This window comes from Felis catus, chromosome D1 (assembly GCF_018350175.1).
Source record: "Felis catus isolate Fca126 chromosome D1, F.catus_Fca126_mat1.0, whole genome shotgun sequence".
NCBI lineage: Eukaryota > Metazoa > Chordata > Mammalia > Carnivora > Felidae > Felis > Felis catus.
The window spans coordinates 82,596,024-82,620,440 of NC_058377.1; the positions used below are offsets into that span (position 1 = coordinate 82,596,024).

The 24,417-nt window shown below is 33.3% G+C and overlaps 1 protein-coding gene across 3 annotated transcripts in view; it reads right to left on the reverse strand.

Annotated features, from left to right (window-relative positions):
• Nucleotides 1–1,336: 1,336 nt before the first annotated feature.
• Nucleotides 1,337–24,417, reverse strand: part of KIF18A (kinesin family member 18A) — a 79,753-nt gene continuing 56,672 nt past the window's right edge. For 2 of the 3 annotated variants that reach the window (XM_011286752.4, XM_045039074.1), the window contains exons 15-18: nt 10,872–11,310; nt 9,981–10,088; nt 4,189–4,298; nt 1,337–1,994 (exon numbers count right to left, since the gene is read on the reverse strand). In XM_011286752.4, coding sequence (XP_011285054.1) covers nt 1,912–1,994; nt 4,189–4,298; nt 9,981–10,088; nt 10,872–11,310 — 740 coding nt within the window. In that variant the 3' untranslated portion in view covers nt 1,337–1,911. Of the gene's footprint in view, nt 1,995–4,188; nt 4,299–8,878; nt 9,131–9,980; nt 10,089–10,871; nt 11,311–24,417 lie in introns of those variants that run through there. The other variant, XR_006586463.1, reaches the window with a different exon arrangement.

Genomic DNA, 24,417 nt, shown 5'->3' on the forward strand with positions numbered 1-24,417 from the left:
CCTGGGTGGCTTAGTCAGTTGAGCACCTGACTCTTGATTTCAGCTCAGGTCATGATCCCAGGGTCGTGGGCTCAGAGCCCTGTGTTGGGCTCCATGTGTGGACCCTGCTTAAGATTCTCTCTTTCTGCCCCTCCACTGCTTACTCTCTCTCTAAAATGATAATAAAAAAAATTATTTCACAGTGACTTACTGAATAGCATTCTTGTTCTAGTTTAAATGCATGTAGTTTCTCTGTATTCATATAGTCAACAGCTTTCTTTCCTCACAATCATTATGATTTCTTCCCACTACTTTCTCCTTAACATGGTTGTATTGCAAATGCATTATTATTAATTTTTATAGAAGGCAAAACCTCTAGCTTATAAAAATGGCATATAAGAAAATCATTCACTCATACTCAGCCATACAAAAACGAGATCTTGTCATTTCAACATGGATGGACCTAGAGGGTATTGTGGTAAGTCACACAAAGAAACACGAATACCATATGATTTCGCTTATATGTGGAATCTATAAAAGAAAACAAACGAACAAACAAACAAAGCAGAAATAGACTCATAAATACAGAGAACAAACTAGTGGTTGCCAGAGTGGGGAGGAGGGGAGATGGGGGAAAAAATAATCACTCACATCTTATGGTATGAGGTGGACCATGAGGTGTGGTCACTGAATCCTGCTAGCTATTCATCATTACCTAGTAAAAGGATGTGTTTTTTTTTTTGAAACACATAATTTCCTAAGATAGATGGAAAGGAAAACAGGCGAAAGTGACTGGTAAATAGGCAACACAACTAAAGGCTTAATGTCAAAGGGACCCCAAAGAAATTGCATGGGTGGCTCTTGCTATGACAGATCCTGTGTGCACATTTATAAATATGGAATTGCAGACCCAGAGTTGGGAGGAACCTGAAAGATTATTATTCCATCTCATACTCTCCCACCAGATTTTAAGTTGAAAAACATGACTAAATTAAAGGTCCTAAGATGTTTCAACTGGTTGTTAAGTGGTTGTTTATTCTGGTGGAACAGTTCCCAGGCCACATAAAATTAAAAATGTGCTCGATCAAATATTTGTTGCACTCAGAAGATGAACAAGTCAAACACGGCAAGTGAACAATATGATTAATTGCAGCTCCATATATTTCCTATAGGAGAAGGAATGATTAAAAACATTGTCTCACTATCATTAAGGAATCTACGGATTATTTTCAGACTTGGTGCTACTGCCATATACCTTGATCTAAATTGAAATACAAATCTACAAAATTCACATGTTACACAAAATGATAGTTTAAAGTGTGTAAGGGGTGCTAATAAGACAGAAAAGCCAACATTGTAAAATCTACATCTTTAATATACTGAGTACCAAGGAACAATATTAGTATTTTATTCATGAAGACTACTTAAATAATCTTTACAACAACTTTATGGGCACATATATGTACATTTGTACATCAAAGTATTTTTGGAAAGTAAAGTCACATGTGATTAAAATAATGTAAGACTAACCATATCCTGTGCCATAATTTTATCACTTCTAAATTCTCATTTTAAAACAAACAGTAAGGATAATGTAACTCACCATTATTTTCTAAAATGTCCTAATCAACTTGTAGCATAGTAACACTGATCTGCCACCATGCTGACTTAGGGATCTCAAAGGGTAACAAATATGTTAGTAACTTTATTAAACCATAACTTTTTCTGTTGAAATTTCATATTTGCTTAGAATACAAAAGAATAAAACAGAAAGAACTTCATCTTCTGCTTGTTAAAGTAATTAGGGTAAACTGAGCTTTATTTAAGATGGTCTTCTTTCAAAGGTTTTAAATAAGTTCCTGAAAGGGCACTGGCAACAAATCTTTTTAAAAGGAGACGTGTCAATGTCGTTTTCCTTGATTTTGAAGTGACTTATCTTAGACTTCCTTTTGAAATACTTCTTCCAAATTTTCTAACCATGTTTGCCTTTACTTTATGGATGTTTCTTTTATAGTCTAGAAAGGAAAAAAAAAAGACATATAAATATGGTAAAAGTATCATTCAAAAATAATTTTCACTTTTCATTCAACGTATAAAAATTTGTTAAAAATTATAACCAAATAAGAAAAAATTATTTTTAAAATTCATAGTTGTTAACTAACATGATTTAAAACATGACATGAAAGAAACATTAACAACATTCATTTAAAAATAGGAAATCATTTATCCATGTTGTCAACTGAGTTTGACAGGTATCAAGTAATATCACTGAATAAACCACTACATTTACTTTTGTTCTTTTTCAACTGTTCTACAAGCATTGCTCTCTTTCTTTTTTGCATCATTTTTCCCCCTCATTCTTTGGGATTACTTCCCTAAGACTTTTAAACTTTCATATTTTTCCTATTTAAGAGTATAATTTGTATCTAGTACTTCCCTAAGTGCTAATCCTGATCCCATAGCCCTTATTCCTTTTCCTGCCACCTCTCAAATGTCCATTCCTCTGGTTCTTCATAAGCCTTCACCATGACTGCTCAACCAAGCTGTTAAAAACAGTGCCACTGACTTCTTTACGGATCAGCCTAATCTCTTATCCATTTTCCTGGTCACATTAGGTTTTAGTTTCAGGGGCACGTAGTCTCTTGACACTCTTATTTCTCAGTAAATAGCAGTTACCTTCTTTCCCACTGATGTTCCTTTGTTTTTTTATTTGTACATTGTTAGTTGGAAAACTCAGATAAACATATTCTAGGAAAGGCAGCTCTAGTTCTCTCTTACTTTTCTAGTAATTTCTCATGTGTATTTGGGCATTTTCACTTGGCTATCCTAATACACATAAACTATTACTGCCCCTTAAACCAATACTTCTTTCTAAGTACTCCATTATCCTTAATAACACATAATCTTTTAACTTAGCTTTAGCTACTCTTTGCTCTGGCAAGCACTGCAGTTTAGTATCAACTCCTACATTCTTCTCTGTAGAATTTTTTAATTCACCTCTCTTTATACATGAGATATTTAATGCATTTTTATACCACTCTTAGGAAATAAGCATATTAGGAAAACCAAATCTCTATTTGAGAAATATCATAAATTATTTAGTTGTAAATTATGATTTCCTGGGGAAATTTTTCAGGAGACCAATGGGGCAATATATATCTATACTAATTGCACATACACAGTTTTAAACATTATTAAGTTTGGCATGCTAACCAAATAATTGTAGTAAATTTTACATTTCAGGACTTTTTTGATTTTTAAAATTTTCATTAAAGACATTTCCACTGAACTTAAGGATGCCACTGGCTACCACAAAAAGTAAGGGTTTATCGATACAGTTCGGCAAAGCTATTGAGAGATTTTGTATTACTCTAATCAAGAGGATTGACAGGGAAAAAAAAAAGTTTTCATGTTATTCTTAGAAACCCTCATTATCTCATGAAACCCCTTTAAATTCCAAGCACCATAATTACAAGTTACTTTAGGGAAGAAACCAAACTGGGTCTTAAAGATCTTGCTATCTGTCACAGAACCTAGCATATAGTCAGTGCATAGTAAAGAAATACTTCCTAAATGAAGTCTTATGAATTACAGTGTCAGAGAGACAAAGGTCTGGACACCAATGCCCAGATGCTGGTTTGTGCTACTACCTCTACTTTTACCAAAGATGTGGTTTTGTTACTACAGATTCATGTCACTGCCATATGCAATTGAGAAGATGTAGCTGTCTCCATCAGCATCTTATACAACTTGCTAATGTGGTTTACAATATGACTGTAACTAGATACAGATTGAAGCCTGGCAATAATTACACTAATGATTCAGAGGCCAAATTATTAAAAATAATAAGCTAATAAATTTCAAGTAAACTGTAAAATACAGTTAATCATTAACTTATTAAATAATACATTTAGCTAATTATTTCAATTATTACTTAAATTATTTATGAATTCTTCTGCAGTATGGGTGTAAAGAATACTGAGTTAGAAGTCTGGCTCCACCATGAAATATCTGTGTGATCTCAGGTAAGTGTTTTCTATTTTGTGTCTTAAATTTTCTTATCTGTAACATGGAAAGTCACACTTACCATGTAGTAAATGTAATGGGTAGATAAAAGGAGATTCTTATGAGAACACTGTAAAAAAAAATGTACTATACATATGTTTGGCAATCATGTTATTAAATCTCAAATTAAGATCTGAGACATACCTGCTGTTGGTCTGTTTTCTTGTAAGTGCTTATCACTTGCATTATCTTGTCGAACACGTTTGGCAAATCCAGAATTTACCTCCGCAGTTAATGAAGTATTTGATGCAGAACTTGAGGGAAAAAAAAATTTATTTCAGTAAAGCATTTTTTATATTTGAAGTTGTAATACATATTCTATATGCAATAAAGATTAAAGAGAAAGTGAAATAATAAAACAGTTAAATTGCAAAATTCCATAAAATTGGAGGTACTAAACACATTTTTGGCCCATAGGGAAATGTAGTGATTTTAATGATGTTTACTCAAGTTGGAGATTATGTCTGTAGGTATATGTAACAAGTCTGTAACAAAATATTTTCAGAGTGCCCTGCTAGAATATAAGCAAACTCTATTATTCCAAGTGTAGAGATAAAGAGCACCCTGCAAGAGGTTAAAAACCAAGTTCATATTATACATTTGGAGCATGAACCTTAATCTGGAGAATATAAACAAGTGAGATTTTTGGAAACCTTGTTTTTATATCGAAGCATGGTAATAGACTGAGAATCTCTCTCTGATTACTACAATTATAGAAATTGAAATGAAAAGAATGGCCTATTTTCATTTGTTTTATCTTAAAAAAATTTTAAAGGGTCAAATTTCTAACTCAATTTGAGGTGACATATTATGACTAAACACCTACTACTATGGCCTCATGTTACAGGATATAATATACAAATAAGTTAGGCATTAATAACCCCTGTCCTGAAAACTTACATAATGAATTTATGGGGAGTGGGGGACAAATAAGACAAATACACAAAATAATACAAGGTAAAGTAAAAAACAGTGCTGTAGGTTTTTAAACTATAAGGAGCTGTAGGTTCCTGATTTTAAAAGTAGAAAAAACAAAACAACTGAAAGATTGTGGATAAGAGGAGTTTGATCTGGGTCCTGAAAAATAGCAATCCAATCCTTCTTAATCCAAAGAGGATCAAGTTTTAACAGGCAGGGTTGGGATCCAGTGAAGGATAAACATCCCCCCTTCATACTGATTCAAATAAGCTAATTTAGGGAGTTGCTGATTAAAAAAGATATCATATGCCATTTTACAAGTTGATACTAATTTGAATGTGGGTTGCATTAACACTTGGGGGCTTCCCTGTTATGGCAACAGCTTGCTCTAACCAAATAGTAAACTGCTGTGGGTGTATTTGTGGAATAGGGAGAAGATGGATCAGTTGTATGGTAACTGACAGTGGTCAGAAATGGCAACTTACCATGATAGGAAAGAAAAACAGGCATGAGCACACTGAGTGCTGGCAAAAATAAATCAACCTATGTACCTCAATTTTTCTAGAGCCTGTGAGAAAAGTAATTATGGTACTCCAAATGTAATTTTGCCTACTCTGTTCAAGAATATAAATTATATCTACTCAGAATGCTAACAAAAAAGTACTAGTATTATGAAAGCAAACAAATTTGGTTGTAGAAATTCTCCATTTCTAAATGGTGCTAAATAAACTAAGTTACTATAATTCTGTTTGGGGTACTAACTGCCCTTTTTGGATAATATATGTATCTGCTGTCTAAGGCAAAAATTCTTTTTTGGTCATTTGGTTATTTCAAGTATAGAGATCAATGTCATGGGTTACTTTTGATAAGAGTTAGTTTTCCTAACAATTTATCTTAAATTACCTTTATTATTATGTGGTACGATTTTTCACTTTGGTTCTAGGACCTCTGTTTTTACTCATAAATTGTTTTTACTTGAAAATTAGGCTTTCGAATAAATCTATCTGAAAGAATCTTCATATTTCGAGGAATGAAATAAAAAATAAGTTATATATTTATATATAAGTAAAATACCTGCAAGCAGTTTTTTAGGATTTAGATAAAACAGTCCACTAACGAAATGTTTAACATTCATGTTATAAATTTATTTTAGATTTATGTTGGATCACAAAATAAAAAGACTTAAAATTGGTATGAGTGAAAATTCAAATTATGTTAAAGACTATATTGAGAAGAAATTTAATAACTCTTCTGGTTATGTGTCAAATATACTGTTACAACTATTAATGAAAGTAAAGATTTAACCCCTGTCCCTTATAAAAGTAGTATGTTTCTGCATTATGTTAACATAATGCATCTCATATTCTTTCAGTTGAGATAGTTTCTAGTTGGATTCATTAGATGTCTTTCAGAATTTTATTATGGTTAATTTTTTTTTTTTTGAGAAATAGAGAGCAGGGGAGGGAAAGAGAGAGAGAGTGAGAGAGGATTCCAAGCAGTCTTTGTGCTGTCCGTGCAGAGTCTGATGCAGGCTCGAGCCCACAAACTGTGAGATCATGACCTGAGCCAAGATCTAGAGTTGGACGCTTAACCAACTGGGTCACCCAGGCACCCCTAGATGTCTTTCAAAACAAACCAAAAATGTATTATGAATGTGAGACTCATTTCTGGGTGCTAAGCTAGATTGTGAAACAAAGAAAAAACCAACTAACCAAATAAACACAAAGCAAACAAACCTCCAAAACTCTGATTAGTATAATTTAGAAGTACAATTTTACATATGTATATATTACATTTGATAGGTTGATTTATAGTTAAATCAGTGTGCTATAGTGGTATTAAATAATCTGAAATGATTCAAAATTTCATATTCTCAATTTAAGCAGTAACTAAAAAGTTGAATTTCATAAGTTTTTAGAATATCCAGTGCTTTTTGGACTGTAATTTTTTTTTTTCAGAGAGAAAAACTGGTACAAAATAATTAAAATAACTATACATATGGAGCCTTCCCTTCTTCATTTTTAGAAACCACATTAGAATACACATACACACCTAAATATGTACATAAAATGGAAAATATGCTAAGTGGAAAATACCAGAGTTTATTACTCTCAAACTCATGTAGGCTTAATTGGGGAAAAGGAAGATTAAAAAAGAAAAAAAGTAATTATGTACATTTCTAGCATTAATCTCTTTTAACCTTAGTTAATGGCAGGATCTAATTATTGGTACCAGAGGGAATGTAATAGAGCAATTAATAGGCTATGAGAAATCTTACTTTCTTCATATGCCCTTTAATATTACTTCGCAATATTAGCTGCTCATGTGGAAGCTCTTTAATTCATCTAAAACCACTCTAAATATAATTTTCATACCTGGACATTTCTTGAAAACTCATTTGATTTTGATAATGATGCAAACATTTTGAAATGATAATTAGCTATAAACTTTTGCTACATCTTAGTTAACACAAAAGAGCATGCTATCAGTGAAGAACCACAAGAACCAAAAATTCCAACACTAATTAGCAGAAAGAATAACACAATTGATGCAATGAAAATTAGTGATAAGATGGATGAAACATGATGGTTAGCTAGGCTCACTCATTAAATGATTGATACTCATACAGGAGCCAGACAAATTGCATCATTCAAATTTGTGCCACAGCAAAATACAGAAATTTAAACGTTATGGATAAAGACATTCTAGAAAAATCAATCCATGAATCTTAAATCTATGTTCCAAGGTTCTGCTATACTTTGGAAGGGAAAAGGACAGATCTTAAATATGCTAATGAGGTAATACTCTATGTGGCACAAACAGACTATTTGTAAATTTGTTCACACTAGCCCAGATGATAAGAGGTTCATGGTGGAAAACAGTAAACTTAAAAAGAGTTATCCTATCTTAGGATCTTATACTCTTCCTCATAATCACATGTCAAAGAAAAAGAGATAAAGCAATTCAGTCATTTTATAATATAACCATTTACTACAATCTTGTCATTACATTCAGTGTCGTGGGATATAAAGACTACAAAATGGACTTTGTGTCCTATAATTCAGTATATTTAAGATTTTTTCCTTGTCTTTGATTTTTAGTTGTTTTATTGCTATGTAACTAGGTATGTTTCTTGTAGTATTAATGCTGTTTGTGGTTTGCAGTGCTTCTTGAATCTGTGATTAGTTATCTTTTGTCAGTTTGGGAGAATTATTAGCCAGTATCTCCTCAAACACTGTTTTCCCCATTCTTTTTCTCATTTCTTTCTGGGACTCAAAATACACACATGTTAGATCTAATTGTGTCCCATATGTCTTTTTCACTCTTTTCCATATTTTCTATCTTATCCTTTTGCACATTGGTTTAGATAGTTTTCTGTCAATCTGTCTTCCAGTTCACTAAACTCTCTTCTGCTGTGTCTAATCTATTAAAAAAATTTTATTACTTATTTATTCTTAAATTCAGTATATTTTCATTTTTCAGTTCTAGAATATTCATTTGATTCATTTTAATACAATACAGTTCTTTCGGAAATTGTCACTGTTTTGTTGAACTTAATCACAGTTAAATTTTTAAAGTCCCTACCTGATAATTTTAATATCTGTATCACTTATGGATCTTCAGTTTTCAGTCATTTGGTCCTGTCTCCTGGCATACTTGGTGATTTTTGCTTAAGTGCTAAACATGTAAAACAAACAAACCAAAAACCTGTATATGCTCTAGGTATACTTCTCCAGAAATTAATTTCTTCTGGCAAGCAGGCAGGACAGAATTAGATCACTCTGATCCAAAAAGAGACTGAGTTGTTGTAAGGTCTGTTTCAGGCTTTTAAGAACTGGTCTATCTCCAGTTTGCCTTACTCCTACAGCACAGGCCTTCAAGGGTCTCAAATAAAATCCTGAAGGTTTAACAGCACCTTTTCTTCTTGATGGATCCCGGTACAGTTTTTGTGTCCCAGCTGCATGAGAATGTCAAAACTCTACTTAATACTTCTGCTTCTTTCGGCTTTATTTCTTGGCCTCTTATGCCACAGAATTCAGAACTTGGCAAACATCTTGAGGGCAAAAGCTACATATAGAACTATTTTCTTTCCTTAGATCAGTGAGACTGCTGGTAGCTGGAGTCTTCCATTTTGTGCTTGGCCTCTACACTTGATGCTTGGCAAATGCTAAATGGAAAAAAGAGGCAGAGAAGGTTTGACTCTCTATAGCTTGTCTTCCTTTCCTCTGCATCTTAGACCTTCAAGTCTTGGCTACGTTGGTTGTTCTCCAGTGCCTTTAAAGCAGCTGTTGGTTGTGTTTTATCAGTTTTTATAACTTGTTGATGGGTGGGCTCGGTCTGATATAAGCTACATTGTCATAGCCAGAAATAGAAGTCTCTTTGCTCATTACATTTTAGTCATATATCAAAATACATTTAGTCATATATCAAAATACATATTTTAGGACTGAAGCAATTAATTAATGTATAAAAAGAAAAATACCAAATGAGTAAAAGTTGTCACCAGAAGAAAAGTTAAAATTAAATGACATTTTTGAAGGCCAGAAGACTTTTCAACTTATTTTTAATTATCTGAGATATAGAATACTTTATGTAAATAGCAAGTGAAATACTTGGGATTTATCAAGATCTGCTTTTGATAATATAAATCCAGTGCTGCATTCAGAGCAATTAATTATATATACGTTTAAATATGAATTCACAGGGGGCGTTTGGGTGGCTCAGTTGGTTGAGCATCCAACTTTGGCTCAGGTTGGTCATGATCTCATGATTTGTGAGTTCAAGTCCCTCATATCAACTTTGTGTGGAAAATGTGGAGCCTGCTTCAGATTCTGTCTCCCTCTCTCTCTCTCTGACCCTCCCCCACTCACACACATTCTCTTTCTCCAAAGTAAAGAAACATTAAATAAATATGTAATAATTCACAGTTTAATCACATGAAATAAAAAGCAGCTATAGGAAACAAAGTATAAAGATGATCTTATGTAAATACTGAGTCAGTTTATGTTTAATTGTACCTTGTTAACTTCCGTTTCCTTTTGGCAGCCGCAGTCATTGCCATGTAGGATGGTACTATGCTTGGTATAGGCAGAGAATGTTTAGTTGAAAATGAAGAAGAGGCAAGCCTGTATATTAAATAAAAAATAAAATGAGTAATTTTGATTTGTACTATGGAGAAAAATGAACACTTTCATAATTAGAATATTATTTTGTATGAATATACAAAGAAAAATATTATTGTAGACTATAAAGCCTCTCTTGCTTGCCCTAGGGTTTTCTTCTCTCTTTTTTATCTCATAGAAAGAGTTGCTCTCAAGAGATTTCTGCATCCCAACAGCATAGAAAGGTGAAGGTATCATTCTTCCCATATTTGGATTACTTGTGATTAAACAGATGAAGTGTACAGGACATGAACTGAGAAGAAGTGAGAAGGCTGTTTGCTTGGATGACATGTAGTCAGCCATACCTTAGATATATGATGATTCAGGGTAAGCTGAGGTTCGCTGAACGTGAATAAAAAAATGTGAGATTTTCTTTAGTGAACATATTAATAAATAAAAGTAAACACAGTAATCCTCTGATGATGGCTTGTATCATCTAACTTTGGAGTAGGTAGGACAAACTAAATATACCTTAAGGTTTCTTCTAGTCTACTGAGGGTCAATCAACTAAGATATCAAATTAAAGACTTTAAAATATTGTGTTAGTGGATTAATATTTATAAAAACAAGATTTAATGAAGGTAAAACACTGACTTTTGTAATCAAGATAGCATACTTGACTCATGAAATAGACCTTAAATATAACTTAAGAAGAAAAAAAAGCTACGGTTTAAAGACTATGTAAACAAAACAAAATGAAATAAAAACACAAACAAAAGAAGAACTGGTAAATACTCTTTTTTGTACCTTTGTAAAATGTTATTGTTTGATAGTGATTCTTGTTCAGGTAATTTACTCTTTAAGCTCCTGGTGTCTTCACATATAGTAAATGTAGAGTCCAAATCTTCCTGTCCATATTCTTTCCTCCTGCTGAGAGGAATACCTGCTTCACATAACATTTTCAGAGAATTATCACTGTTTACATTTGAGCTGATGGTCTGAAAACTTGTAGAATGTGATGATGGTTGTAGTAAGGTCACTATAGATGAATTTTGAGTTTTTCTACAGTCTTCCGGCGTATACACAATAGGTTGAAGTTCTTTGCTGAGAGAATCATTGAGCTGCAAACTTTCAGACAGTGTAGACTTTTGGGGATGTTTTGTGTTCAAGGGAGAAGGCATTAATTTTCTTCGGGTTCTTTTTTGTGGAAGGATTTTAAACAGATTAGATTCACTTGAAGATGTACCTATTCAATAAAATTAAAAAGAAGCTCAATAATGTCACCTAAATAGTTTTCCAATAACCATATCAGTTAAACAACATCACCACCAATAATAAAGTACATTTTCTGCCAAATGATTAAAATTTAAAAGACAGTTGGAAAGAAAAAACATAGTTTATTGCTAATAACTTTAAATAATGTTAATGAACTCATTATAAAGAGATTCTGGAACAGAAAATAAATAATAAATGGCTAATACCAACCCTAATTCTTAGAGATAGCAGAATTTAGATTTTATGTTTGATTTATGTTTAAGATAACAAAAAAGTACTCAATAATCGTACACACAGAGATTAATAACTTAATAACTTCGAGATTATAAAATATCACCAGTTATTTTTTAATTGGGTGGCAGTCTAGTCTAAATTAACAAGAATGGCAATAACCGATAAAATCCCAAGTGAATGAAAGAATTAAATCTGTTACTATCTCAGATATGGTGGTTAATAAAGCGTTCTGATCATTTGTTTCCTATACCATACATAATTCATCAGTTTTTGAAAATTAGATTAGTACCTTAAGATAAATGAACATAATTTGAAGAGGTCAGAATACTCTTACATGGCCCTTCCTTATCACTCTGTACAAGTAAGTCTCCTAAATGTCAAGAGGTCATCAAGTTTAATGAACTTTTCTTAGCTCTATCCTACAACTTCTGTAGCTTTTCAAAATGATTTCCCTCTCCAACATCTATTACCTTCTTTTTACTTCATCCAGTAAACGTATATATTTCCCTAAAGATCTGTACTTGACCTCTAGTCTTATTCTACACTCTTGTAATTATCCTCTCGCCACTACTTTCTCAGTCACCTGGGTCCCAAATAACTAACTCTTACTGTTTCCTTGCATTTTCGAACCTCCACCAATCCTTTCTCTCTTACACTTAAACTTGAAACATAATGTTGATGTCATTCTTCTGACTAAAGGCTTTTAGTGATCTTTAAACAGAAACATGATATCCAGAGATTATTAGTAAGGAAATTCCTGTTTTTTGTTCTAAAATTAAGAGACAAATTGTTTTGTTTGAACTTAAGTTTGAATGCCCACAATCTAGACAGGCTTAATATTTACCTCTCAAATACCTTTTTAAAATATATAGAATAATGAATTGATTGAATACATAACAATACACTTCATCAGCTCCAGTGTGCTAATCTTGTCTTTCTTAATTAACTTTCCGCTGCTTTGCCAGTTTCATTCACGGTGAACTTCAGGTGCCTGACATGAAGCAACTTTGCTGGAGGTATATTGTCAGGAAACTACAATGTGTATTTCTGCCCATGTTTTCAAATCATGCAGTAAGATTCCCAACTAATGCTACATTTGCTTTATGATATAATACTAACTTAAATAACACTGAAAGCTGTTACATATTTCAATAAAGCAATTCAAGCTTTCAACCCAGTTAGAAAATACACTTATAATAATCACTTATAATAATCAGTACATGCATTATTCTTACTATGTTAGTTGACAATAGGCTCTGCTATGGCTAGGTTGACAATTACCCTCTAGGAAAGACAATTTAAAAACAGGAAGAAAAATATGATCCCTGTTCTACTAAGGAATTTTACTTTTCTGAGAACTAGATAAATGAGATCCAGATCTTAAAATAATTTTCCACTCCCTTTAACATGACATTTGTCAAATTTTCCATTACCAGATATTTTTATACTAATGCTGCAGTGTAAAGACAGTTACTTTTCTCCACTGTGCTGCTACCACCAATTTGGTGGCTATTAATAGCTGGAAGATTAACTTCTTTTCCCATGAGAGGCAGCAGGGGTATATAGAGGATAGAAAACTATATCGAGGATAGAGAGCTGAATTGGGAGTCAGGAGACTTGGATTCTATTTCTGGCTTCAGCAACAACTCACTGAGTGACCTTGGGCAACTCACTTAAGCAGTGTGGGCATTAATACCCCCTAAAAAAGGCTGGTGGGGGGGGGGGATACTACCTTCATGTACAGGGAGTTTTCTAGGATTAGGTAAGATCTATAAAATACTTAAGGTTCAAAGAAAGGCTCTAGATATGTAAATATGATTCAACTGTTAGCACTACTACTTTTACAGAGAAAGTTATAATTTACTTTCCATTAATACCTTATACACAGTTATCACAAAAAGAACACATTTCAAACAATGTCTCATTTTTAGTTTATCAGATATCCAGTTTACCAAAGCTGATAGTAAACTGTAATATAAACCAAAAGTGTTGGTAAAGCATACACAACTAAGTGTTCTTTAAAAATGCAGGCTTCATAACAATATTGTAAAACTTAAAACACAATGGAACATGAAATCTCAAGAGATAAGGATTATCCAGAGTCACTATTTTTCTTGTACATAGTATCTAGAAAGGGATAATCTCTGGAGTGGCACTGGGCAAATTCCCATGATGGTGGACCACTTTTACCCTACTGCTTGTAAAGAACATGAAAACAGGGGTCTTCCATAAGACACTGAAGAAATATCCACCTGTTCTCTGGGATAATTTAAACATACACCCAACATCAAATTTTGATATCATCAGACTAACAGTTTGTCAGTGAAATCAACAGCAATGTCATGACACATCTTTAGCCATAATTCTGCTCTCTTGGAAAGAAAGATATGATAACTTCAAGGAGAAACATGGAGATGTGGTAGTTAATGTAGATTCACATACCGTGGTTTTCCTGTGCCTGGAAGAAGAGATGCTACAAACCTACAACATACATGCAAAACACAAATCCAGAGGGTTCTTTTATATTTATCCTTTCAATTATTAAATACATACAATAATAAAAAGGGAGCAGAAAATAGATGGTCATTTCAGGACTACTTAGGCTGACTAGTTGCTCAGAAAGGCACAGGAGATAACCAGACTAAAAACAAGATTTAGAGGCTTACATAGAAATTCAACAGTCAATCTACTGTTACTTGATAAAGAGATTATGTCTCCATTTAATCCATGAAAACTAAAAGAACACAGTAAACTGACATTTGACTTTGAATATGATTTCCAAAATACATAAATACAATTATATGATAAACAATTATTCTCCTTTAGGCGATAAAGTGAAGTATATTAAGTGGGCATGGCAAACTGGAGACTTGTTAGGTTAGGGACACTGTACATTTTAATAGGCTTTAAGAACCATTGGGTATGCTAGGTCTACGTCTATAAAAGAGATTTGCTGTACTTTTCCATTAGAGGATGTACAGTAACTTTCCAGAAGACAAGGCTTGGGGCAGTTGTAGTTTCCCCTGATTCAGACTGGGAAAATACTATCTAACAAGATTCTGTAATTCTTGGGCCTACAGAGTGGAAATGATAAAGAAGGAACCTGGAGGCAGATTATAATTCCTTTAAAAAAAGCTTCATAAAATGAGAAAAGGAATCATGCAGTTACAGACTTGCAGAACAAGGGACTCTAACAGATGATAATAGTCAATAAAATACCTCAGGAAAATGGTGTCACACAGGAGAGGATAGCAAATTAAAAATGCATTGTTATAGGCTCTTAAAAAGTGGGATAAAAATGATTGGTAGCCCCTTGGAAGGACAGCATGTCTTCTCTCCTGGGCATTTCCATCCCCCAAACCAACTGGCATCATCATATATTTGAGTATAGGAGGTAGTAGGTAGCAATGTATCTTATGGTCTAGAAATAGCAGTTTTGGGACTCTAGCTCTTCAACACATTGTAAGTATACTGCATTTCTACTGCTCTGAAACAATTATGATCCATGGGATATAAATGAATATGTTGAAATTCATTTCCAGATAATAACAGTAACCATGTCAAGACACCTAAAAGAAGTCACTACTATTATTTCCAATCTAGTATCAATGTTTATTTTAATTACAAAAGGAAAAAAAAAAGTTTTCGTCAGCTTTGGTACAAGAGAAACAACTAAGAGGACTGTATCCGCATAAAGAGAAGTCACTATTTGTTCATCCACCCAGTATTAAGCACCCACCATGTTCCAGACCTTTTTTAGGTTTTGAGAATCTAGCAGTAAACAAGACATTTAATAACTTACGTTTCTGGGGAGAGAGGGAAGAAAAGTAAATTATCTTAATTAAGATAATCATGACAAATTCATTTAAATTCAATAAAACATAGAAATGTAATAGAGAGCGATGGGAGATAGGAAGGGTGTTAATTAGATGGCCAGGGAAGGTGATTCTAAAGATGGGAGATGGGATGCAACGTGAACGGCTGTGAAGGAGCCAGCCCTACGAAGATCTGGGAAAGAAGCAGAGGAAATAGCAAGTGCAAAGACCCGATGGCAACAATAAATTTGTTGAGCTCAAGGAAAAGAAAGAAGACTAATGTGATTGAAGTGTAGTGAGTCAGAGGGAAAACAGAAATAAGAAGAGGCCAGAGAGTTCAAAAGGGGCCAGCCAATGTTAGGGCTTATGAATGAGATAAAATGAGATATTCTAAGTGCAAAGGGCTATCTGTGGAGGATTATTTTAAACATGGATATGAGGTGATATGATTTATGTTTTAAAAAAAGATTGCCTTATTTAATGTGTAGATAACAATATGAATGGGTGAGAGAGGAAACAGAGAAATCAGTAACATAGCTATTGCTACAGCTCAGGCAAAAAATGAGAGCCTGGACTAGACTGGTAGCAGTATGATTGGATGTGGGAAGGGTGTTGTAATCAAATGACCAGATTAAAATTATATAAAGTAAATTCAGAACATTTTCAATGACATACATACATGTGACTAGCTGCCCAATAATCAGGACCAAAGATAAGGACTTCACACAAAGGAGCAGTATTTCATATAATTTAATCAACAAAATTGACAACTTTCGGTGAAACCATGAGCCATTTCTATGTGAGCAATTACAGAAAAGTTCAAAAGGTCCTAAATGTCATTCCTTCAAATTTGGCATCCTCATTGTTACTGACAGCTTTCTCCCCCCACTCCCACTTATCACATTTGAGGTCCTGTCCTCTACTGAGGAACTCTGATTCAAGTAAATGCAGGTGTCTGGGAATCTGCTTCCTTCCCTTTCTAGTTTGGATGCTCATGGACCTGAGGCAGCAGATACTTTTTGGGGTTTGAGGATATAGCTTCTTATTCAGAGATGATGGCTGTTATTATCATGCTTGGGTCAGGAAAAGGAAAGAACAGGAGAGAGGAGAGAGGTTCAGTAGGAAATGGTTCTAGAAAAGGGTGGCAGAAAGACAATTACTGAAAATGGACTTTGGCTAGGAATTTATACAAAGGGAGGGAAAGATTTAAGTGAACAGAATGATACAGAAAGAGTATCCTTTTTTAGGTCAGGCACTCTACTTTCTCTGCAAATTCATCTCTAGACACCCTCTAACAACTGAAACAGATTTATCTTCAGTTCTAGGCATAGACCTACTATGATTTCAGATACAAGGACTGACTGCTCCACCCCCAATACCTTGTTGATTGATTGTTGCATTCAATTCCTTAAAAAGGAGCCACTGCATTTTAATGCGTATTTAGTGAAGCTTCAAAATGCAAATGTGGTCCCATAATGAATGCATTTTGATCAAATAATATATGATATACATGATATCAGAACCTTTTCTTTTTGATAGGGAGGGAAGACAGAAAGGCATCAAATACTTGGAAGAATTTCTTGCTGGAAGAACCAGAACTTGGTTGGCTTCACCTTGTATGTGTTGTTTTAGAAGCATCCATGGTACAAGAAGGGACATGAAGGTTAACTTTGCAAAAGACAATCAATTTTAACCAAGATGGTAATCTGAGTAGAGGCATCTAGCTTTCCTTCCACATTTCCTTTAAAATGACCATATAATAAAAATAGGAGAAAACTTGTCTTAATGTTGGTGATAAGGGAAGAATATTATCTGCACACTAGGACATTAGAGGACTTTAGGGATGATACTGTGTACCTAGAACTAGAATAAAGAAAGACATAGAGGAGAATATGATAAAATATTCCCCCACCTCATCCTTCAGTGCTATCCCTGGGAGTTGAGTAAGACACTGGCAGAATGTTACTAGAGTCCCTTACATTAGGAATAGGAATGAGGGAGTAGATGAAGTAGAAGTAGAAAGGATGAGACAAAGCTATGGGATACAGTAAAATGGTAATATCTGAATACTAGCAGTAGCACTAAGAGGCCCTCAAACCCAGTCCTGGCCCAGCTGTCTCAATATTGAGAGGAGTACGGAACAGAAAGTACCCAAACCTGTGGGCCTTGCTCCTAGCATTGGTACCACACTACACATGGATCAGAAGATCTTGGGCAAATGGCAAAGTTTCTAGCTGATACTACCTAGAGCTCTGGTTCCTTTTCTATACTCCTGGGGCTGTTAGATCCATGAAAAGGAATGCATTTGTCCCCCATTTGTGGACCCTAATTTCTACTTGAGTATTAGCAAGTTATGGGCAAAGCATACTGATAACACGTATTGAGGGAACTCACTGGATCAGTAAAAAGATATGGCAGAACAAAGGAATGGCAGAACTGGCATACAAACTCAGGCCTGCTGATAATCAAGATGCATGTTCTTCACTCCCACACAAGATGGAGTCCCTACCACATGGAGAATGAAACCGATTAGAATAATGGCTAAATAAAACACGGGACATTCATAACTACAAAATTATTTAAAGCCATGTTTCATAGATTATCTGAAAATATGGAAAAATGAAGTAGTGTACAAATTGTACACACAGCATGATCTCAATTTTGAAAACAAAAAACATACACATACAAACTCTGCAAGCAAAAAAGGTGGGGAAAAGTTAAAGAAAACAGCAGAAGGAAATATGCATAATCTATTAAAATATTAGTGATTACGGATGGAAAAATTCTGAATGTTATTTTCTTCTTAAAGCATTTGACCACTTTTGTAATAAATGTATAATTGCTCCTCCAAAATTGTAAATAGCAAAAACATTTTTTAAAATAAGAGTAATGTAAGGAATGAGACAAAAACAAATAAAAACCTAGCTCCCTGAAGCCTCAGAAAATCTCAGGAATTGGAGGCATGAGGATGACTCTGAAGGCACAGGGTGGAGCTAAAAACAGAACTGACTGAAAGTCTGTATAAGGAAGTTGGACCCCCTAAATTCTTACCCCATCAATATCACCTGTCCTGCCAGGTGATTATTCCTTCATCACCCTGTTAAAAGACATGAGGTTTTATTCTCTGGACAGGTGGAGACTTGGGGCCATCATGCACAGCTTACATTAGGGTTTTTTAGTAATTTCTCAATAATGAATGCACAGATTTTCCTCCTACTGCTCTAATACACTGGTGCCAGACTTACACACCTCCTAAATGGGAAATCAGAATTCTTCATAGACAAACCATAACAATAAAGACATAGGTACTCACATTTTCAGGCTCCCCAAAACTATTTTTTTGGAGATCACCATAAAGTAAAGCTGAAAGACCTAACTATGTACACAGAATATAACTAGGGTCACCAGATGTTTGAGTATATATCTTTCAACACGATAATCAGGATAGAGAACTACATACAGGAAAAAAAAAAAAAAAAGAGAGGAAATAGACAATGTAGAAATAGAAGACTGTATTAGAATAACCACAATTAATATCTTCAGAGGGATGAGAAATTACTACATTCATGAAATAGAAACAAAATGTTATGGAAAGAAACACTGAATTACTAAAAAGAGTTCTTAGAAATCTAAAATATGAGAGGGACGAAAAATCAAAATAAAGTCTGTAAGATCAAGTGGAGGACATCTCTTAGAAAGAACAAGCAAACCAAAAGAGTTAAATACAAGAAGGCAAATAAAAGAATTAGAGGCTCAACCCAGGAAATCCAACACCAGATTAGTTAAGAGTCCAAAGACGGAGCAGGAAGTAGGAAAAAATATTATTATATGGAGGTACACGTATGTGTATGTGCACACATACATATATGAACATTTCTCAGAGTGAAAAGATAAAGATTTTCAGAGAGAGAGAAGCCCAGACTATTTAGTTTAATGAAGTAAAAAAGACTAATACCCAGGGTACATCATTGTGACATTTCAGAAAACTAAGGATAAAGGGAAAATCCCAAAATCTTCCTTAGAGGAAAAAGTCACACACAAAGTATGGGGAATAAAAATGGCATGTCACTTAACAGCAACACTGGGATTTAGAAATCAGTGGAGCCAATATCTACATGGTTCTTAGAAAAATTATTTCCAACCTAGAATTCTATACCTAGTCAAATAACCAGATAATATAATGCCAAACATGCACTATCTGAAAAAATTTACTTCCTGCACACCCACTGGAAGACTCTATTGGAGGATGTATTTCTGTAAAATAAGGGAGAGTAACAAAAAAGAGGATGGGAAAAAAAGAAAGTACTACATACAGAAACAGTAAAGCTATACAAGAAAGAAAACTTACATATTTTTTTGGCTCAAGAGGAAACAATATTTACTTGAACACACCCTAGAGATTTATTTTTACAAAGCTGAAAAACTTTTGGAAAGATGGAGTAGGGGAGGAAACATATATAGCATGTAAAGGTATTAAATACTTAGGGTCCAAAGTAAAAAAAATTAGTAGATGATATTTAAAATTGGAAAAATGTAAGCAAATAGGAATTAGCAGTATAAATTTGAAATTTGGAAATTAAAAGGAAAAACCAGAAGTTACCACTAAAAGGGGAATAAGAATTGGGAATGGGCAACAAAATGGCAGAGATATTTCCACAAATAGGAGTACCTGTTAGCTTTCTAACCTATGCACTATGTACACTATGTACATAGTAAAAAGTATGTATTATTTTATAAAAATGTAAGCTGGATTTTAAAAGCAGATGAAGGTGGAGAGGGGAGAGAAAGCAGAGGGGAGGCAGACAAACACACATACGCACCCACATGTAAGAGTTTTGATGAAAATAAAATAATCAGACTTTGGAGCTGTAAAGGGAAAAGCAGGCCAAAATATGTATCTTGCTTGTTCTGGGAAGGCTTTACTCAAAATCTGTGGACCCCAAGTGGGTCAAGCTAGCCAAAGCTGTGAAGTTTTACATTCAAAAGTCTAACTGAAACATGTAAACAAATAATATGAAAGGAATGGGCAAAAAGAAGAGCATATGAATGTTCTAGGCCTAGGGAAGGTGGGAAAGATCTTTACTTAGCCCTACTCTCTAGAGGCTTACCACCAACCTCCCTCCCCACGTCATGTTTTCTCTGGCATATAACAAAAAGCAAGGGAGAACAACTTCCTACCTGGAAAAATTTAAAAAGGGCTAATAAAAATGTGACTCAATTATCAGAAATAAATCATTCAATATGGTGAGAAATGGATAAAACAGATTTAAAGTCATGAGTTCCAGAATGAAGGAAAATTCCTTTTCTTCAGGGAAGTGCCTGTGTAATCTGAATGCCAGCAGATGTAATGTTGATATACCAAAAATATATAGAGAACAATAGCAGAAATAAAAATAACATTTAGGATAGCAAAATCTCTAAGAAAGATGACATACTTTGTATAAGAACAAGGATTTAATCAGTTTGTCTTCAGATATTCTAAGTGTCTTAAAGATCTCCAGCTTTAGTTATTGGATTTCTTATACCTATCTTTACCTTCACATTTAGATTCCATATGATGACATGACATACTTTAATTTCTTTATATGTTTGTTGAGAAATATTCAGATGATTAAACAGAGAGAGGTCACTTTAAGGATCCGCAAATTTTCTATTACTATTTTCTACTTAACCGGATTATATAAAATTGTAAAAACACTTTGGGAACTACTCAGAGAATTGTTCACTGAAAAATAACTTTGGTATTTCTTTAGTTATAAAGGCCTAATACAATTATTCTTAAGTTCAAGAGGATCTTTTTAGGCTTATTAACACTTCACATTGTTGAAGGCACATATTAATGAGGTAACAATATAATGCACCTGATTGCTATTTCTAGAATCATAAGGCTTTTCTTAAAAATAACAATTTAACAAAAATACATATGACATGCTAAAAACTTATTGATAAACTCCTAGTTTAGGAAAGAGGGTAGGCGGTGGAAGTTATACGATTAAATAATAGAACTTTTCGAAATAATTATGTGCTATAATTCAAAACAGGATTTTAAAAGTAATCAGAGATAGGACTACTGAAAGATATAGAAGAGCTCCTCTTCTAAACCCTATAATAAGTTGTGTTTAATGAATCCAATCCTAGTCTTTGTAATACTTATCCATTAATAGTTTACGAAACATCTTAAAATATTTATATGATGCTTTAAGGCATCTTATGTACAACTGAAAATGTGCATTTCAGGATAAAGTGGTTAGTGTTCTATTCATCTGTTCCTGCATTATGGCTAGAGATTTCCCGCTTTAAAAAGTTTGTTTACTGTAAGTCCATAGAGAGGCTTAAAAAGGAAGTCAGACAAAAACATTTTGTTGAGACTGCCAAGTTTTAGAAGCCTTTCAAAAGACTTTTAAGTATTAAAACCACTTTTAAAATGAACTGTAAATGCAAGCACTAAAGTTGTGGATTAGATGGAAAAAAAAATACAATTTTCATCTGTGATTGTCCAGATTGTAACACAATATTACCTAGGTTACAACTTATGTACATTAACATTTGTGTAGTTTGTATAGTATTATACAGAATAAAATATGCTAATATAAGCCACAGCTTAAAATCAAAATAAAAACAGTGACAATCATAATGAAATTACAATAATTTGCTTCCCCATTAAATTACATTTGTTAGTGATGAAAAGAAATTATGAATAAATATTTGATCCCTGGGTAAGGAGTTAATGAAGAAGTAAATGAAATTGATATACTAATTAATCTGCCACTTGCCATCTCTTTCTCAAACTTCTGGAATCTTAAGCAATATGATCAATTATGGTAGTATAATAAAAACAGTAAGTTGTATATTTTGACTCTGTTAATGAAATATAGGACAGTCTCATGAAAAAGTATATGCAAAAGACCTGAAGAGAAACATCTAAAAATGTATTTATTGGCTGTATTGTTCTTTAAGCCATTTAAATCCACCTCCAAGCACAATCTAGTCTTCATTATTTCTATCAATATTTCATTTCTCCAAGAACCCTATCCCACAGATTTGGTTGAGGAATCCGAAACATTTCTAGTAGAAAGCAGAAACAGATTGCTTTCATATCTATCTTTCTGAAAGTAGTTTTAAGGAATGTCTTAAAAAAAATCTTGCTAATATTTATTAACTTAAAAATTATGCCTACAACTTAAAAAATGTTTTAATAATATTTATATTTTATTATAAAAATTTCCTTAAATAGGCCCTAGTATTGTCATATTATTAACATATGTGTAAGTATAATATTATATATAATATATGCCACTTATACCTGATCCTGCTAATATGCCAGGATATTAGATTTAAGTTAATTATGTATTATATAATATTATACATGTTTATAATGTTTTAATAATTATCACATAGTAATTATATAATAATATATAATAATAAACTATGTATATTGTATAATACCTGGCTACATTAGCAGATCAGGGAAGAAGAAATAGTGGTGGTATAAATGAACTAAATCTTCATCAATCAGAATCAGAAGATGATAAAAATCTAAACATAGATAAATCAATAAACAGCAGTGTAAGCATACTGTTTAGAAATACTAGATAAATTCTAGCAGTTTGTTATGTCATCCATCATGACTTTCAAGTGAACAACAGAAGAAAAACTGATATGCTGATTTTCCTAAAGGTAGTTATAAGAATGTTGGTATATTTTTACTTTTAAATAATTCTTTGATTATTATTTTTTATTATAAGAAATGCCCTTAAATTAATAAATTATTAAGAAAGTCAGGTCTAAATAATTTTAAACCAAATGTCACTTGTGACCTATGTCACAGAAATCATGACATTTAGCTATCTATCTATATTTAAATGTTTATTTATTTGAAAGAGACAGCGTGAGCAGGGTAAGGGCAGAGAGAGGGGGAAAGAGAGAATCCTAAGCAGAAGGATTAGGATTAGGATCCTAAGTACACTCGGAGCAGAGCCTGACACGGGGCTTGATCTCATGAGTGCAACATCATGACCTGAGCCGAAATCAAGACACTTAACTGACTGAGCCACTCAGGTGGCTAGCAATCTATATTTTTTAAATGAATTTCCACTTTAGAAATTCCCACTTTAAAGCTGGTCCTACTTCTTTCCTAACTACAGATCACAGAAAAGTCACAGTGGGTACCATCTCACACAAAGAACCAGAATTTAGTATTAGATTAACTTATAATTTGTTGTTCACAGCAAGAAAGTGACATGCTCAAAATCCTATCAATCATATTTGTTTTTGACAGAACTCAAGTCTCTTGCTGAAGTCAGGTAAAGAAACCAAAGTAATAGCATATATAATTATAATGAAGACTTAAAAAAATAAAATTTCACAGATTCAAAAATATGAATAGAGGTAATATATAATTTCATCTCCCCAAAACAGATTCTATCTCCTGACTACTACTGTCAGAAAAAGAACATTAAGAGTGAATGAAATATGGGTATTTTTATAATTTAAAGTTGGGTTACATAAAAATTAAAAATCACCATGAATAAAAGAAAAAAAAGTACCATACATGGCAAAGGGTTTAAAACTCTTGTATGTGTACATGTCTCTGTCTGGGTATATATATATATATATATATATATATATATATATATATATATATATATATATATGTATCTGTGTGGTTGGTTATCTTTGGTCTACCAAGAAAGAATTCTTAAAAGATGAATAAGAAACATGAAAGAGAAAAAGAAAGCAAAGGAAGTGAACAGGTAATTTAGAATGAATCACAACTGGACAAAAGCACATAAAAAAATGCCCACGTTCATTACCCACGTAAAGTGGTAGATTCTACAGTTATAATAGTTCTGGGGAATAATTTGACAATGCATATCAAATACTGTGAAAATGTACATACCCCTTGATCTAGCTATTCTATTTTTTAGGGGCTTAGCCTAAGGAAATAATTAGACAAGCTGTGAAACATAAACACACAGAGAGATGTTTAGTGGAATGTTACTTGTTAACAGCAATAAAATGAAAACAAA